General features: G+C 42.7%; 1 protein-coding gene across 5 annotated transcripts in view; it reads left to right on the forward strand.

Moving 5' to 3' along the window:
• Nucleotides 1-16,120, forward strand: part of PDE4B (phosphodiesterase 4B) — a 566,020-nt gene that overhangs the window by 461,366 nt on the left and 88,534 nt on the right. For all 5 annotated transcript variants that reach the window (XM_059135175.1, XM_059135176.1, XM_059135173.1 and 2 more), the window contains one exon: nt 414-466. In XM_059135175.1, coding sequence (XP_058991158.1) covers nt 414-466 — 53 coding nt within the window. The remainder of the gene's footprint in view (nt 1-413; nt 467-16,120) is intronic.

Below are 16,120 nucleotides of genomic sequence, written 5' to 3' on the forward strand. Positions count from 1 at the left end.
CCCAGACTGATTGGTCTCTTAGGACTCCTCTGGCATGACTTTCTGCAGCGCTGCCAAAGGAATCGGGATCCACTCTGACATTCGGTGTTATTCCTGAGCAAGCGTATTGTCTGAGGGCCCCCCTGGAACAGTGAAACCTGAAACAGAGGGGCTGGTTAGGGACCTGGAGTAAATGACTTCCTTCCTGAAGAGTTGGAGCCTAGGGAAATTCCAGGCCATCTGGCTGTGAGGGGATTGCAGTCATCTACCAGTGTTATGGGAGACGGCCTTCCGGAGATAGCATTATGTCATCTGATAACTCATTATGACCTGGAAAACTCTTCAGTGATCTCGGGGTGGGGGACAGAGGTAGGGAGACGTGAAGGTGATATTCACACAAAGACTCAGGCCTTCTTTCCTCTCGATCTCCACAGGAGGTCCCCAGCTGCTGCTAGTCAGCCACCTGTCTCCAGAGTCAACCCGCAAGGTAAGCCGCATCACACTGTGTGTCAAAATAATCCATGTGTCATTTGTGTGGAAACTTTTTAAGGATCATTGCACTTGTTTGCATATCATGGCCCTCTAAAATAAAATCTCTTGGTGACTATTCTCAAAGGCATAGTGGAGCTTTCCTTCATTCCACATAAAACCCAATGAAAAACAGTATTGAATAATTTTCCGGTCATACGTGCACCTGGGCTTTCAGGCTGTGATGGATGTGTGGTAATGGGGCTTCCCAGAAGGGAGGCAGGAGGTGGAGATGTACTGATAGTGCAACTTCACCTCAGCTTGCTGGGCCCCCATAAACTCCAAAACAGCTGACTTCAAAGGCCCTGAGGGGCCCCCAGGTTGGCCTGAGCATCCCACAGGGTGTGCTAGTGGTTTTCCTCCAAGCGTCAGCTCTAGGTCCCACTTGAATCCACATCCTTTCCAGGTGTGAAACCAAAGTCTCTTCCAGGTCACAGATCATTTCCCTTGGAGGTCATCCAACTTTGTTCCTCAAGTGTGTGTGTGTGTGTGTGTGTGTGTGTGTGTGTATGTTTTAAGAAACCCAACGTCTCATCTTTCAGTGCTGTGCATATGCTTTCCATGCAGAGTGGAGAGTTGGGCTATGCAGAAGGAACCCCTCGTAGACAGCAATTCTACGTGACATAAGATGCAACCAGTTACAAGTCCAAAATGGCATTTCCCACCTTGACTCTGTCCCCAGTAGTGTGATGGTGGGCCTGAGTAAAACCACAGGAGAAACAAGTCAGATGAGCTCTGTTGAGATGGCCTAACACCAAATAGCACTGCCTCGAACACTTCTCTCTTTCCGGCTATGCTATTTCCCCTTGCTTTATCCTTAACGATCTTCCTTTCTTGCAAGTTGTGTTCTCCCCCTGGCATCACAGCCATGAGGATAACGGAAATAATATAAAAGCCCAACTCCTAAAAACAAAGGAACAAAAACTTAGGTTCCATTGGCTCATTGGCTTCAGAAGTATTTATGGTACACACTTTTAAAAATATTTTTGTTAGAAAAAAGATTGAGAACGAGACTCAAGGTGAAAGGAAGATACTAAGTAAAGGTAAGTTTGCCTCTAGAGCCCAATGATATGAAACAGAGAGAAGAAAATAGTACTCCGTCCCCAGGCTTCAAAAACCTGGTGTGCTGATGTCCTATTTCCTTTAGAAGTTTGATAAAAGGAAACAAAATAGACTGTTTGAACATATAACTGGTGTTACATAGTTGAAGATCAAAGGAGTTGGTTTTGAAACTCCTATCATTTCATCATCTTAGCTCACCAGTGAGACATCATCGCTCACATTTCTGTTAGGCAAATGTGCTAAGAAGATTTTGACATCAATTTGAATATTTAAACTGTTTTCTTTTTCTTCTAATAAATACTGACAAACATTGGGAGAATATGTGATATTTACGGCTCTATAAATTAGCTCATTAGCCGGAGATGTTGTTGGAAAGATCATTTTGTGATTATTGGCACAGTAACTACCGCTTGGCAACTAGGGATTCTTTTGCTAAATTCTTTTAAAACAATGGAGCAAAGAAATGACAATACCACTTAGGCAATTTGTTTTCGTCTGTCTTTGTGGCAAACTACAAAATTTCTGGCTTTTCATCGGGAAGAGAATGTAGCGATACCAATTATTACGTAATTATAGGTTTCAAAATCTCCTTAACGCTTAACCACAGCCAGAAAAGGAAGGAGGACACACACATCCTGTGTTTTGTTCTTATTATCAGCTTAAATAAGTCAGGCAGATTTTTCCTGGTATTTTAATATTTATCAGCATGTGACAAAGAGGTGTGTTTAAATAGAAACTTTAAAAGGGAATGAAAAGTAGCTCAGAGCAAACAGAATTGAATGCTGGGGTGCTGCTTTTAAAAGATGATTTTTCATGATAATAAGATCAGTTTTTCATCTATTATCACTAAGTTGAACCCATGCATTTCAGTTGAAATCCAAGATAGAAGATACAAGAATTCCATGATCATTTAAACACATTTAGCAACAATCCAGTTTGGTAGGAAAGCCTGACTGACTTCGGCTGTAACTCTTCTTGGATAAAAAACAAGTATAAGAGAGACAGAGAGAGAAAGGGAAAAGCCAAATATTTTTTAAATGCTTTTTTCCCCATTCATCTAAATGAAGAGAAGGCAATTCATTTTAAGAGCTACTTGTCAGAACCCCTGGTTAAATTGGTACATTTGCTCCTACAAGTGGATCACTAACTGAAGTAATTCATGGGGGAAATAAAAGCAAATTGCTTAGTCTTCAGTACCTTTATTGTCACCGTTTTAACCAAGGTTACTGCTCTTTTCAGCTCTGGAGGTACAGCATGAGTTTCCCTCCTCTGCAAAGAATCCCAATATTTTTTTTTTTTGAATCAGTGTAATTGCTCCATTTTGTGTGCTATGGCAACAATCCCATTCTAGGTTATATTGTAATTCATGGCTAATGTGTCTCCTGCTTTGCAGCACCTTGACAACAGGAGCTGTACCTTATTCATCTCTTTATCATTCAAAATTCATTGGCAGAGCTATTTTCACGGAGTAGGAAAACAGTAAATCTTGATTTGATCAGAACTGCATAATGTTTGCAGAGTTTATCTGAAGAAAAATGTTCATAAATTAAATTTTAATAATGAGTCAATATTTTTATCTCTGTAGGTATGAAAAAAATTCAACTGTGGCTTTTTTGCTATGAAAAAAAATAATTTACTGCATTGAAATGAAAAGAGGTTTGAAACACACTCTGTTAATAGCATATATAGATATATAATTGTGCGGTCCTGTGGGTTTTGGACAAAAAGAGTTAAATGCAAAAAGTTGGCATTTTTGCACTTTGAATAGCAAAGCCAGAGTAAAGTAATTGAGTATTTAAAATGCAGAAAGTATAACAGCATGGAAATGATATGTTCCTGCTTTAAGGAGAAAGATACACTAAATCCTCCTGGGAGTATTGAAATGCTAATGATGTGGAGTGTGGGGAACATCTCGATTTTTATCACATTTTGCCTTTTCACAAGCAGGAATTCCAGGCCTTTTCTACATGCTGCGTCAAAAAGGGAACAAAATAGAAGAAAGAACACTCCAAAAACAAGGCAGGCTTCTATCATCTGTACACATTCAACATGGAAACTAAAAGTCATTTTTAGGATTTCAGGCCTCAAACTATTTTCAACAGAAAAAAAAGAAAACAGACTATTGAGGAAAATCAATGTATGTGTGTGTGTGTGTGTGTGTGTACACACAAGTGGGTGGGTGACTGTGTGTGTATATATACGTGTGTGTAGGGTAATTGCCTCGCTTTCCCACCCATTCTATCCCTTGCCTTTGTATGCATTTCAATAGAGAGTACAGATATGTCATGGTAAGCAAGAATTTCCTAAAAAGATAAATCATCAAGGGTTCACAGCCTTTATAAAATGACTCTTTGCTTTACAAAAGGGTGAGAGAAGTATTCCTTTTAATGGCCAACACCTCTGATTCCCATAAATATGACTTGATTGATAATATATATTGTATATACAGTGTTTCGGCAGTCGAATTGTTGTCTAAGCTGGGAGAGTCTATATTAATCTTCCCATTCTAAAATTTAACAATAAACATATTGAGCAAGAACATCACCAATATAACATGTCAGATGACATAAAGAACAACTCCCAAGTCTATGGGTCACTGGAAATGACAGCAAAACCATGCCACGAAGATGATTGGAGAATTGCCTGAGGACTTCGGGCTGGACTGCCGCAGACCCAGAGTCTCTCCCAGCCTGGGTCTCCAAAGCCTTGGTGATTTTCAACACCAGTCCATTCGACATTTTTCAAGAAAAGCCTGTATATGGAGAAATAAAATGTGATAACAGAGGACTTTCCAGTGTGTCTGAAATACACTGGCCTAAGTGAGAAGCAGACTCAAATAATCAGTGCTCATGGGAATCCCTTCTATTATGTGTCCAGGCCATTCTGTGGGGAGGAAATGATGCTTTTACTAGTTGATAAAACAGAAGAAGGGGCTTTCTGCTAAGAAGCCTATTTCTCAGTATGAGTTCCTCCCATATCTTTACTTGATTATGAATATCCCTTTGAAAGCTCATGGGGGTGTGCCAGATACAAGGACTGTTCGAGGAGCCGACAAGGGTCTCAGAGAGTTGTCTTGGATTCTAAGAATTTCAGGAAGTCATGACACTGACCGAGTTCTCATTCCTTGCCAGAGCTGCCAGGGCCTGGGATGAGAGATGGACTGTATGTGTTCACTAGTAAAGGGCTCTCTGAGAACCACATCAGTGGCCTGTGTCAGATGACTGGAAACGAAGCCTGGCATAAGCACGACGTTTGCTTGGTTTCTACATTAAGCAAGAGCTCTGAGGTGGGATTACAACACTTATGGACAAATACGAATAAAATCAATCCTGTTGCCAAAGGCCATGGCCATGCACGGCAAAGGAGAGACTGGGGGAGGGAGGGATAACCAAAAAAAGAAGGGTGGGGTGGTGGCAGGAGAAGAAGAAAGAACGGAAAGGAACAAGAGAAAACACTAGAAATCTCCGAGAAGTTTTTCATTAGTGTTGTGATGGTTCTGTGACCTGAATTATTGGGCTAATTGTCCTAATGATTCTCCTCAAGTGTTTTAGCAGGCTGCATACAAAATGATAGGGCAAATGCACGAGGAAAGTCCCAGTAATTCTGGGAATAAGTCCCCAAATGGTTGTTTTATAAGAACTGCTTTTGTCTAAAATAGCCTTCTTCTGAAAGTTTACCCCAGAGCATCAACATCAAGCTATTTATACTGATCTGCAATTATTTCATATATGTCTAAAATTAAGTGTGGATAGTTGCAAAAACATTGACAAGTCAACTAAAGTGTGAACAGTTAAAACGTTACCCTGGAGCAAACACTGCCAGAAATAAAGCCCTGCTCATTAATGGCTATTCCACCAGTTCAAAATTAATTTCTAAATTTAGTGTGAATGCTGCTTCCTGTTCAGTGGACCCCAGTGAAACCTTCAGCATCTAATTTCTCACTTGCTGCCGAAAGACTTGAGTCCGTTCCGGGTTGGCTCCACTCCACGTTTTTGCGCTGCTGAGAAACACCATCCACCCACCCCCCACCCCAAAGTTGGAATCATGCATGTTAGTAAGTATTTCAGTTATGCTATTGACGTCAATGGAGTCATTAAATAGATTGCTGGCCCTCCCAGAGGCAAATCACTGCCAGGGACCTAGATACAGACACGTTTTTTACAAAGACAACCATCAGGTTTTGCTATAGCAGTAAGCCAGAGAAAGGGAAAAGTTTATATTGTAGCAGACCTATCTCCAAACACAGTTTATTTTTTTCTTTTGCATTCTAGTTCCGGCCTTTCTTTCTCTTTGGTTACAGTAGGCTCAGGCGATGCCCAGATATTGTTGCCTGAGTGTTTTGTGTGCGAAAGCATCTCCTGTCATTGAGACCGTGAGGGGTGGCTCCCCACTTCTGAAAACACGTCTCACCTCTAGCTCTACACAGCCCAGATTGATGTTTATTTGGTGGCATAAATTATCTGGGCAAACCACTATGGTCGGCCAGTAAGGCTGTGTTTGACATATAGTTCCCCAGATAAACAGTTTCTTCTGAACAAACACGCGCAGCTCTGTCCTTTCTGCCATTTCTGTCCGCTCGTGGCCGCAGCCCTTCATCTGTGAAAGAGGCTTGCAGGGTGCTGCGGCACCGGAGCTCTGAGGCAAAAGATGAAGGAGGAGGCTAGAAAGAAAGATGCACTTCTCTCAGCCGCCTCATCTGCGGCACTGCCGCAGGAGGCAGGAGGCTGCCCACGTGCCTGTGTCCTCCCAAAGCCTAGCTGCTGCCTACCTCAAGCCTGGTCATGCAGCTCCCAGGCATGTGGGAGAGAGCCCTGCAGGAAACAGCTGGCTCCTTCTGGGTATTTCTGAAGCTCTATTTACCTGGGCAGCCCCAGGAGTCAGAGCCAAAGATTCATCTCACACCTGGACTCCTCTCCCCCGCCCCCCCTTCCAGGCTCAGAGGTAGAGAGCCATCTTGAGCAGACAGCTTTCTTCAGATCTGGTCATCTGAACCCGCCATGTTGGTTTCTGCTCTCAGCTCCCTTTCTAAACTGCGCTGCCCTACTCCTGCACTGCCCCATTTGCTTATTAGTTAGTGTGTGTGTGTGTGTGTGTGTGTGTGTGTGTGTGTACACATTTTATGTATATGTTTGTTTTTCTTTTTTTAGTTAGTATGCACTTAAATACCAGACATCTGACCACTGTTGCTGACCCCTTTGGGTTCATCCACCATTGCTCCTTCCCCTATATTCCTGGCTTTGAGTAGTGGCTTCAGAGTCGGTCCTTTATCTCTCTCTTCACCTCCAACAGCCAATCCTTGTAGCCTTTTCTCTAATCAACCCCTTTCCTTTTCTTCCTCACCCCTTCTTTCTTAGTTCAGTGATTCATCCTCCCATGCCCAAACCATTATGTTGGTCCTGCCACTGGGTGTGTTGTCCTCAATCCTTCCCCATTGGAACCGCCCCCCCACCTCCATTGTGGTACTAGAATTATTCTTCTAAAACCCAGTTGTAGTTATTTCCTTAGTTGGCTATCATCTACCTCCAACACTTTTTACAAATCCCTTCAGAATTCTGCTTCTAATTCCTTCTTTGTTCTCATCTTTCACTCTAAGCCCCATGCACAGCTGATGGCTGAGATGCCCTGAACATACTGTCCCTTCAATATGCCAGGCTCTTCTTGCTTTTCTGCCTTTGTATATGAGGTTCCCTCTGTCTGGGCTGCCTTTTCTCATGAATATCACTCCCATATTCAGCTCAGGGATGTTCTTACATTGTCAAGTGAACCAGCTCTTTCCACTCACTGATTCTTAGATTCTGAGTCAGGATTCAGCTAAATACACAGCCTCAGTCCAGAGCCTGATACACAGCACCTGCTTCATAAATGCTAATTCCTTTACTCATCCTCATTTTAAAAGTACATTTCTTATCCTTTAAGACTAAGCATATGTGCCATCTTCTGTATGTGCTCCTTGCAACTCATCCAAAATTACTCTCAATTGTTAATTATCTCCAAATCTCAATTATTGCACTTGCCATATTATGCTGTACTTATTTATTTAATTCTATTCCCTTTTAAACTAAGACTGCCTCAAATTCAAATACTAATTTTTTTTTAACATCCCCAATTTATAAATCATGACCTGGAATATAGTAGATGCTCAATAAATGTTTATGGACTGAACAAATACAAATGAGTGTATACCCATGCCTGAATCAGAAAAGATTAGAGAGTTTATAGTTGGCTGGTCTAAATATCTTCTAGCTCTCAGTCGTGTATACAGTGCTGACATACCTGGCTGATCTTGGCTACACGTAACTTTTTTTCACTTGAAGTAAGCTCTTTATCATCCATTACTTCAGGTGGTATTAAAATAAATACCATAAAAGTGACAGTGTTAAAATAGATACAGTAAAAAAAATTACTAAATGTGACTAACTTATTACTCTGTATTATCGCTAAGTGCCTAGTACAGTGCCTGAACAAAGTAGTATATTGGATTAAATTGGGCTGGGAATCCCTGGGCCAATACCTTAGACAAGTTACTTCTCAGAAACTCAGCTTTGTTTTGTCTAGAAAGTAGGTGTTTTGATATTCTATGGTGTAAGATTGCTGGGAGGGTTGAATAAGAAAAGCTATCTATGCATATAGTTGTTAAAAGTAAAGACTCTGGAGCCAGACTGCCCGTTTCAAATCCCAGCTCCATTAGTATGTGACCTTGGGACAAATTGCTTAACCTCTCATGTCCCAATCTCCTCATCTCCAAAATTGGGGTGGACATTTTACATACCTCATATATTGGTTGTAAGGATTAACTGTGTAAACATACAAAAAGCACTTAGAATAGTTCCTGACACTTAGAAAAATGTCAGTATTAGTATCATGTTATTAATCATCCTATGCAAAATGTTTCCCATAGCTCCCAGCACATAGCAGGTGGTCAGTGTGTGAAAGCTAAGAGCCCAGGCCTGCTGGCAGAAGTTGGGAATCAAAACAGAAAGTCCTGTTCGGATCTGTCTACAATGTTCTGATCTACTTCCCTTCTGTAAGAATACAATCTAGAAGACAAGGTGTCTTTGAAGTTTAAGATTTGTTTCCCCTGAAACCGTACAAATCTGATTATGTGGAGGGGAAGGTACTGACACCATACAAGCGTGGCTCTTTCTCTTAAAGACAGATTGCAGAAAATGCTCAGGGTAGACTCTGATAAACTGGATCGTAGTTAACTGAGAGCTTTCTCTTGCCTACGCGTGAGAGGACTTCACTTAATAGGATAGAGTAATTGCAGCTCTGCCACTCAATACAGTTGTGATTAAATACAGTGTTCGGGGCTTGGTACATACCTGCACAGACATGGGCTTTTCAACTCGGGGAGCTCAGCAGAGATGAACAGTGGGAGCTGATACAGAGCTTCCCTTTGGAGAGAAAACAAAGCCCACCAGCAGAGTCCAGCTTAGGGGAGGGCTTTGACGTCTTTTGCTGTCTCTCCATTACTTCTGAGAATGGGAAGAGACCCCCTTTAACCCATCTGCCTCTTTCTCTTCCCTTTACTCGCTGAGAGGGAGGGAGAAAAGAAGGTCAGGGTCGGCCTAGAGAAGAACGAACATGGATGTTGGGAAATGGAGGAGGAAGGAAGAGAACCTTCGAAGTTCCCTGTTTTCTCCTGCCTGCATCCCCAAAACCACATGATCCTGGGGGGGCAGGGTGAATTCTGCTTGCTTGCTTCTGATCAGCTCCTGGCCAGCACTCCCTGGAGTTGCCTTTCGAGCTGTTCTCGGAAGCCAGGAGCATTTCAGGGAACAGTTTTTCACCCGAGAGAAGAGAAACAAAGCAGGGACTGTCCCCTTGAAATAGAGAACAGGCAACAGGACTCACTGGATCTTTTTCTTCATTTATTGTCTTGACTTACTCCCAGCCAGAGCTGTTGACAAGTACCCAACGTCATGCCTCAGAGTTTTGTATACTTTCCTACCCGCTCTGTGGCTGTGTCCATGGTGTGAGGTGGGGCCACGGCAATGATCCAGCCGGTTTGATCCGTGGAGGCAGTAACGCAGTCTGTGCCCCCTGCCCCTCACTTGTACTTTGACTTCACATTTTGGGGATATAGTCTGGCTAGTGCTGCTTGCCTAGCAAAGCATAGGATTTTGAAAGTCCACCTGCCTGCCTCTGGGTGCAGGTGAGGAGAGGACCTAGCAGTTACTCAACTCCTGATATATGTCAGGCACTGGGCTAGGCCCTCTGCGTGCGTTATCTCACATAGTTCTCAACGCTGATCTGTCCCGCAGGTTGTTGTCCTGATTTCACAGATTTTGAAAAAGAGGCTCAGGGAACACATGGGGTCTACTCAAGACCACATAGTCAGTGACAAAGTCAGAACTGAAACCTAGGTCTGCATTTCTTGAAAACACATGCTCTTTCCTCTAGTCTAGACCACACTGTCCCTGCCCCACCCCCATCGTAAACCTCGGAAGTTTTAACTGACAGAAAGGGGGATGGTGAACATTTCACAACAGGAGAACAAACAAACATACTGAATTACCTACAGCCTTAGTAATTACTGTATAATTTCCGGTTAATTCCTTTGTTATCTAGCCATTTTATTGCGAGTGATAAAAATGTGTAAATCTTAAAAGAAATGGCTATTACACGTCCATGTCCATCAATGTTTATTAGATGCTTACTGTATATGAGACACTGTTAGACAGTGGAGGTGGAGGTATACTAGTGAAGAGAAAGAATTTAGAGCCTGACCTCGTGGACCTTATAGCTCAGGAAATATTAAGAAAATAAATACATGATTACACATTTGATCATTATAATGAAGAAAAGTACAGAATACTATAACATTGACTCACCTGTAAAAATGAGAATAATGCTAGTACTTACTCTTAGGATTGTTGTAATATTTAAGTAAGCTGTTAGACATAAAGCATTTAGGATAGTGCCTGCCATCCAGTATTATTTAGCATTTGCTCTAATTATTATTATCTTTAGTTATTATTGAGATTAATGTAGATTAGGGGACAGGAAAGGCCTTTGTAAATGACCTTGAGTTTGCGACCTAAACACTGAGTAGGAGCTGGGTGGGTAGAGATGTTAAGTAACACCTTCCAGGTGCTCCAGCCTGAGATCAGGATCAATAGGGTGGCAGTGAAGCACAAGACCAAGGAGGCTGAGAAAAGCCAGGGCATTTGTAGGCCATGGGTGAAATGTGCAAATTTTAGTCTTTGGGGGTTAAAGAACATGGGAAGCCACTGAGGTATTTTGAGAAGATTGACGTGATCTGATTTGAATTTCTACTTCTCCCTGAGCCTTCAGTTGAGCTGCTGGACCCGCCTTTGGGCTCCTGGGGTCAGGGACAGGGACTTGTGCTTTCTCTCATGCAACCTCAGCGCCTGCCTTTCCTTCCACCTTTGTGGCTAAGCAGACAAGCTCTGGATCCACACTGGCTGAGTTTAGTCCTGGTTGTATCTTTCTTTCTGTAGGACTAAAGGCAAGTAATTCCATGCCTCTGGACTTTCATTTCCTCCTTTGTAGAACGAGGATAACAGTAGGACCTTCCGCAGAGAATCCTTGTGAGAACTAGCTTAATGTGTGCAAAGGGTTTAGCACCATGACACACAAAGAAAGCGCTAAATCAATGTTAATAATTTTAATGTATTATAACTGCCTGTTTTCTCAATTCCTTATACCTCTAGACTGTGTGCCTAGCACAGGGCAGATGCTCAAAAAATATTTATTGAAAAACCTCACTGAGGGGTGCCTGGGTGCCTCAGTCAGTTAAGCGTCTGCCTTGGGTTCAGGTCATCATCCCAGGGTCCCCAGATAGAGCCCCACGTCATCGTTGGGCTCCCTGGTCAGTGGGGAATCTGCTTATCTCTTTCCCTCTGTCCCTTTCCCACTTGTATTCTGTCTCTCTATCTCAAATAAATAAAATCTTAAAAAAAAAAATCATCTAAAAGAACGAACAGTGAAAGACAAGTAGTGAAATGGATTGTAGATAAAAGGAGAAAAAGATTGCTGACCTACTCATGGAAAAATGGACATCCTTAAGTCAGGGGTAGATTCTGATGAGGGGAAATTGGTTTTGGGGGACAGAGAAACTGAATGACTTTGCAGCTGCCTGGTTGCTCCAGCTTTGGGGAACTTGAAACAATGTCCATGAGACAAAAATATGTCTCAAGATCTATGTCGCCAATCTGGATTGCCATCTGCACAAAAAGAAAATTGGGCTCCTTCAAGAATTGCTGCATGCCCTGGGGCTACCTGACTGTCTGGAAGGCGAAGGTGAAACCTCCAGAGCTCTCCATTCTCTGAGTTTGTAGGACAGTCCTACCTCCGAAGAGCAGAGCCCTGTGACTTCCTGTTCAACGCCACATTGCCCGCAGAGGCTCAGTTCTGTGAAGTAAACCCACTCCTTCAGTGTGATGCGTAAGCCTGGCTTTGTGTAGTAGGAGTCTTGGGAGGTCAGTGGCGACTAACTGTTCTTCCTCTCCGTGCAGAGGACCTGCCCTGACAATGAGTCCCTCAGCTCTTGCCTGTGCCAGCTCTGTGCCATGTTAGGCATGCATGCTGGCTGGTTACCTTTTTCCTTTTTTTTTTTTTTTTTTTAATCCCAGGGGAAAATAAGGGCTCTTCAAAAAGTTTTTTTAGTCAACACAATAGACCTCTGTCCTCACTGACCTGTTTTCCTATTATTTCTTCCCCTCTCATTGCACATTTAACCAGTCTGTCTCTCTTTACCTGCAGATCATTTCTAGGCTGCCCTCTGATTTGCTGTTTTCTCCATGCCTTGCACACTGCCAAACCACCTTTCCTCCAGGCCTCTTAATCTGACTCAAAGACTTACCTATGGAAAGCCTCCTACGATTAGTCTTGCTTATGGCCCACTCTTTATATATGGTCTTAGAGTATACATGTCCTCCCTTGATTTTTTTTTTTTTAAACATAATTGTTCTTTATGCCATTGGCATTGTTCATCCATTTTGGTTTTTGTGTGTTCCGTAAACAAGAGATGTTTATGATGGCCTGCTACCATGGAGGGGGGAAGGGAAGTGCTAACTTGAATAAGACTCAGAAACTGATCTCGAGTTTGCATCATCTGAAATAAAAGTGTAGAGTAAAAGCTTCCTGAAGATGTAGACCGTATCAGTCAGGATTCTCCAAAGAAACAACCAGTGTGAGAATACATATATACATATATTTATGATTTACTTTAAGGATTTGGCTCATGGGATTGTGGGGACTGGCAAGTTTGAATTTCTGGAAACTCAGGTAGGAGTTAATGCTGCAGCGTTGAGGCAGAATCTGTTCCCTTCCAAGAAACTTATTTTTGCTCCTAGACCTTCAACTGATGGGTGAGGCCCACCAATAATATCTAAAGTAATCTCTTTTACTTAAGATCCATTGATTATCTACAAAATATCGTCACAACACCTAGATCGATAGTGATTAAATAGCCAGGTACTATTACCTAGCCAAGTTGACACATATATCTTCGAAAGGACCAGCCAACAAATAAATAAGCCTGTCCTGGGTATCAGACAAGAATTATACACAGCTCTACACAAATAAAAAAACACATATATAAGACCCAGGAGAATAAAAATCTTTATATGCCTTCTGACTAATGGAAACTTTACTCCAAAACATGGTCAAATAGCCATTCTCCCCAGCTCACAGAATTGTTTTGAAAAGCATGTGATGGTTTGAAAGACCACAAGGGAAACGTGTTTGTATTTTGAACACCCCAACCGTCCCTAGCAGTGGCGACACACCTACTAAATGTTCGTGACACCACAGAGGCCCCAAATTCTCACCATTCTCTCTACTGAGCAGCTGTGAGAGAAAAGAGAATCTTGGACTTCAGCTCTACAAGAATGCCAGTCATTCTGGGCCCTTTGTCTGAAGACCACAACTTATCACTGCAAACTCAGTGGGGGAAAATACCTCAAAAAGAGGTTAATTTGGCCAGAAATATCTTGGAGTGTGGCAAGCGTCCTCTTTACATACAGTACTTGTTTACCCAGAAGGGGGTCTGGAACATTCATATCCTCTTGAGAAAATTTGATGTCAGCCCCATTCTCTAGGTCATCCATGAGACCCTTTCTTTCTCAAGCATGGACTCCAAAACCTCCTCACACCATTGCTCCCTCTGCATCTTGTGTTGCTGCCACTAAGAATGCACACATCCTAGGTGACGCCTCTAGCCCCTTTCCAGAGCACATAGCCTCATGTTCACCACAGCGCCCAGCTTCTGCCCTCACCTCAGCTGTCTGCATCTCGGGGGGGGGGGGGCTCTCTGAGTACTTTAACCGTGAGCCAGGTGGCTCCCATAACCACCTCTATCTGGAACACCTCAGACCTAGGATCCTGCCTTCAGGGTGCAGTTTCCTCCTCACCTCATTTACATTTTGAAAAAAGAGCAGCTCTTGACAAATTACTAAACTGAACCTACTATGGCTGCTTTCTGGTGTTCAAGCAATTGACATCTCTGCTGGTTCCTTTTCCCCAAGTCCTGACTTTTCTCCTGGTCTTGAGTCAGTGGTTTTACTCAAGTTGTAGAAACACTTATCTTTACCTCCTCTTTTTCTGCATCAATGGAATGTGCTCCTTCTACTTCATTTTCTGATTTTCTTGGTGGCATTACTTACTACCTCCTACTCCTCTGGTTTCTGTGCAGGAGAATCACTCTGATTTTTAGCAGGGGACAGTGTTGGGGAAACATTCCATTTTCACCATTTGTGTCACCAGGGTGAAGCACAAAGGCAGGTTATGCTGGGTAGAATTTGTAGCAGAGACAATTTTTGGCTCAGTGAACCCTTTAGCCCACTAGAGATTTGGCAGAAAACAGAATGTGTTTCCCTGGGAGGTGGTTCATTTTGTGTGCCCCGCTGGAAGAGCACATCTAGATAGATGCAGAAAGTTTAACATGAGATTCTCTTATTCAGAAGAAGGGCAGACTCAGCCAATTCCAAGATTTTCCCTGCATTATGAACTGATGTGATGGAACAGCAGTTAGACAAAATTTTTCAGTGCTATACTAGCCACAGAGTGTTTTCTTTGTTTCCAAAGAATCCACTCTAGCGGGCATTGGTGGTATAGTGGTGAGCATAGCTGCCTTCCAAAGAATCCACTCTAAAACATTTGGTTCAGCTACAAAACACGGTGAGAAGTGTTACCATAGTATTAAACCCCTGCTAAGTGTAAGATTTGCTATTAGGAACTACAATGAGATCTTTTCCTCATCATCCACCCTTTATGAAGTCATTATTATCTCACTTTCTTTAGCCATTAAAACTGTGCTCCTGTGAGGGCAGCTTCTAATATGAAGACACTCAGCTAGTAAGTGAAAGAGCTAAGACTTGAGCCCTGGCTCTTTGGCTCCAAAGGTACTTGGCACTAGTCCTCTGTGTTGTTAGGTATGTAAAGTGCTGTGGGCGATGCCCACACAGGTATCTCTCTTCAAGGTATATCCACCCTTGAGGGGATGTTTACTCCTGTTGCTCCACTCATACTCAGTGTTCTCTGGACAGTACCCTCCTTTTCCTGTGCTACATTTAACCTGCTCTTTTCTCCAGATAGAATTTAAAAAGAAAATGTACTTCATGCCCTTCAAGGAAAGAACTGAGCTGGCAGGGAGGTGATAGTGTCTTTCTCTCTTCCAGGAGTAAGTCCCCTTCACTGAAAGGTATTTTTGGTATTGAGTAGGACATCCCAACAGGGGAAGAAGGCAAGGGAGTCTTTTTAGGATATAGCAGAGCAGGGGGAGACTTAACTCCAGAGCATTACTCACTACTTAGAAGATGTCCCCAGCCTCTGACATCACAAGGAAAGAGAGATTTCAGATCTGTAGTGAAACTGGGGTGTGCCTCTCTTGAACACAAGGAGGCAGCTGTCCAATTCCAGACTGGCTCTGGAAAGTCCCATTTTGAATAATTTGCTTCTGGTGGTGTTTTGTTCAAATTCTTTACCTCAAGTGAAACTCTGTGACTTAAATGAAAGAGCACTGAGCTGGAACTCAGGAAACTAAATTTTAGTACCAGTACCAACCAGGTGTGTGACCTGAGGTAAATCTTTTAACCTCAGACTTAGTCATCTTTATTTTCAATTAGTTTTGAGTCTTTGAGGGTAGAGTCCAATCTTACAGAGCCTTCAAATTTCCAAAATGGCTTTTGGACCAGAAATGGTAGTGTGTGGGTGTTGAGGTGGATAATTTTTTATTTTATTTTATTTTATTTTTTTCCAGAGAATAAATAGCCCTGAAGCTAGTTACTGGTGAATCTGGAGTTCAAGCCCAGGTCTCTGGTCTGGCTCCCAAACCTGGGCTTCTTCCACTCCTTGCAACCCTGACATTAGACCATATTATTGTTGCGTAACACAGTGTATCTGTATTCTTTTCCTAATCCCTGTCAGCCTTGTGGTTGGCACAGTTTAATAGCAAATGGTCATTGAGTGGTTATAAGTGCTGGGGAAACAGAAATGGAGAGAACGTGGCCTCTCACCTAAGCTTAGAAGCATTCTCATGGGGAGTTTCTGGAGCCAGACTGCCTGGGTCCCAGTTCCACCGCTT

The sequence above is a fragment of the Mustela lutreola genome, chromosome 10 (genome assembly GCF_030435805.1).
Source record: "Mustela lutreola isolate mMusLut2 chromosome 10, mMusLut2.pri, whole genome shotgun sequence".
Lineage (NCBI taxonomy): Eukaryota > Metazoa > Chordata > Mammalia > Carnivora > Mustelidae > Mustela > Mustela lutreola.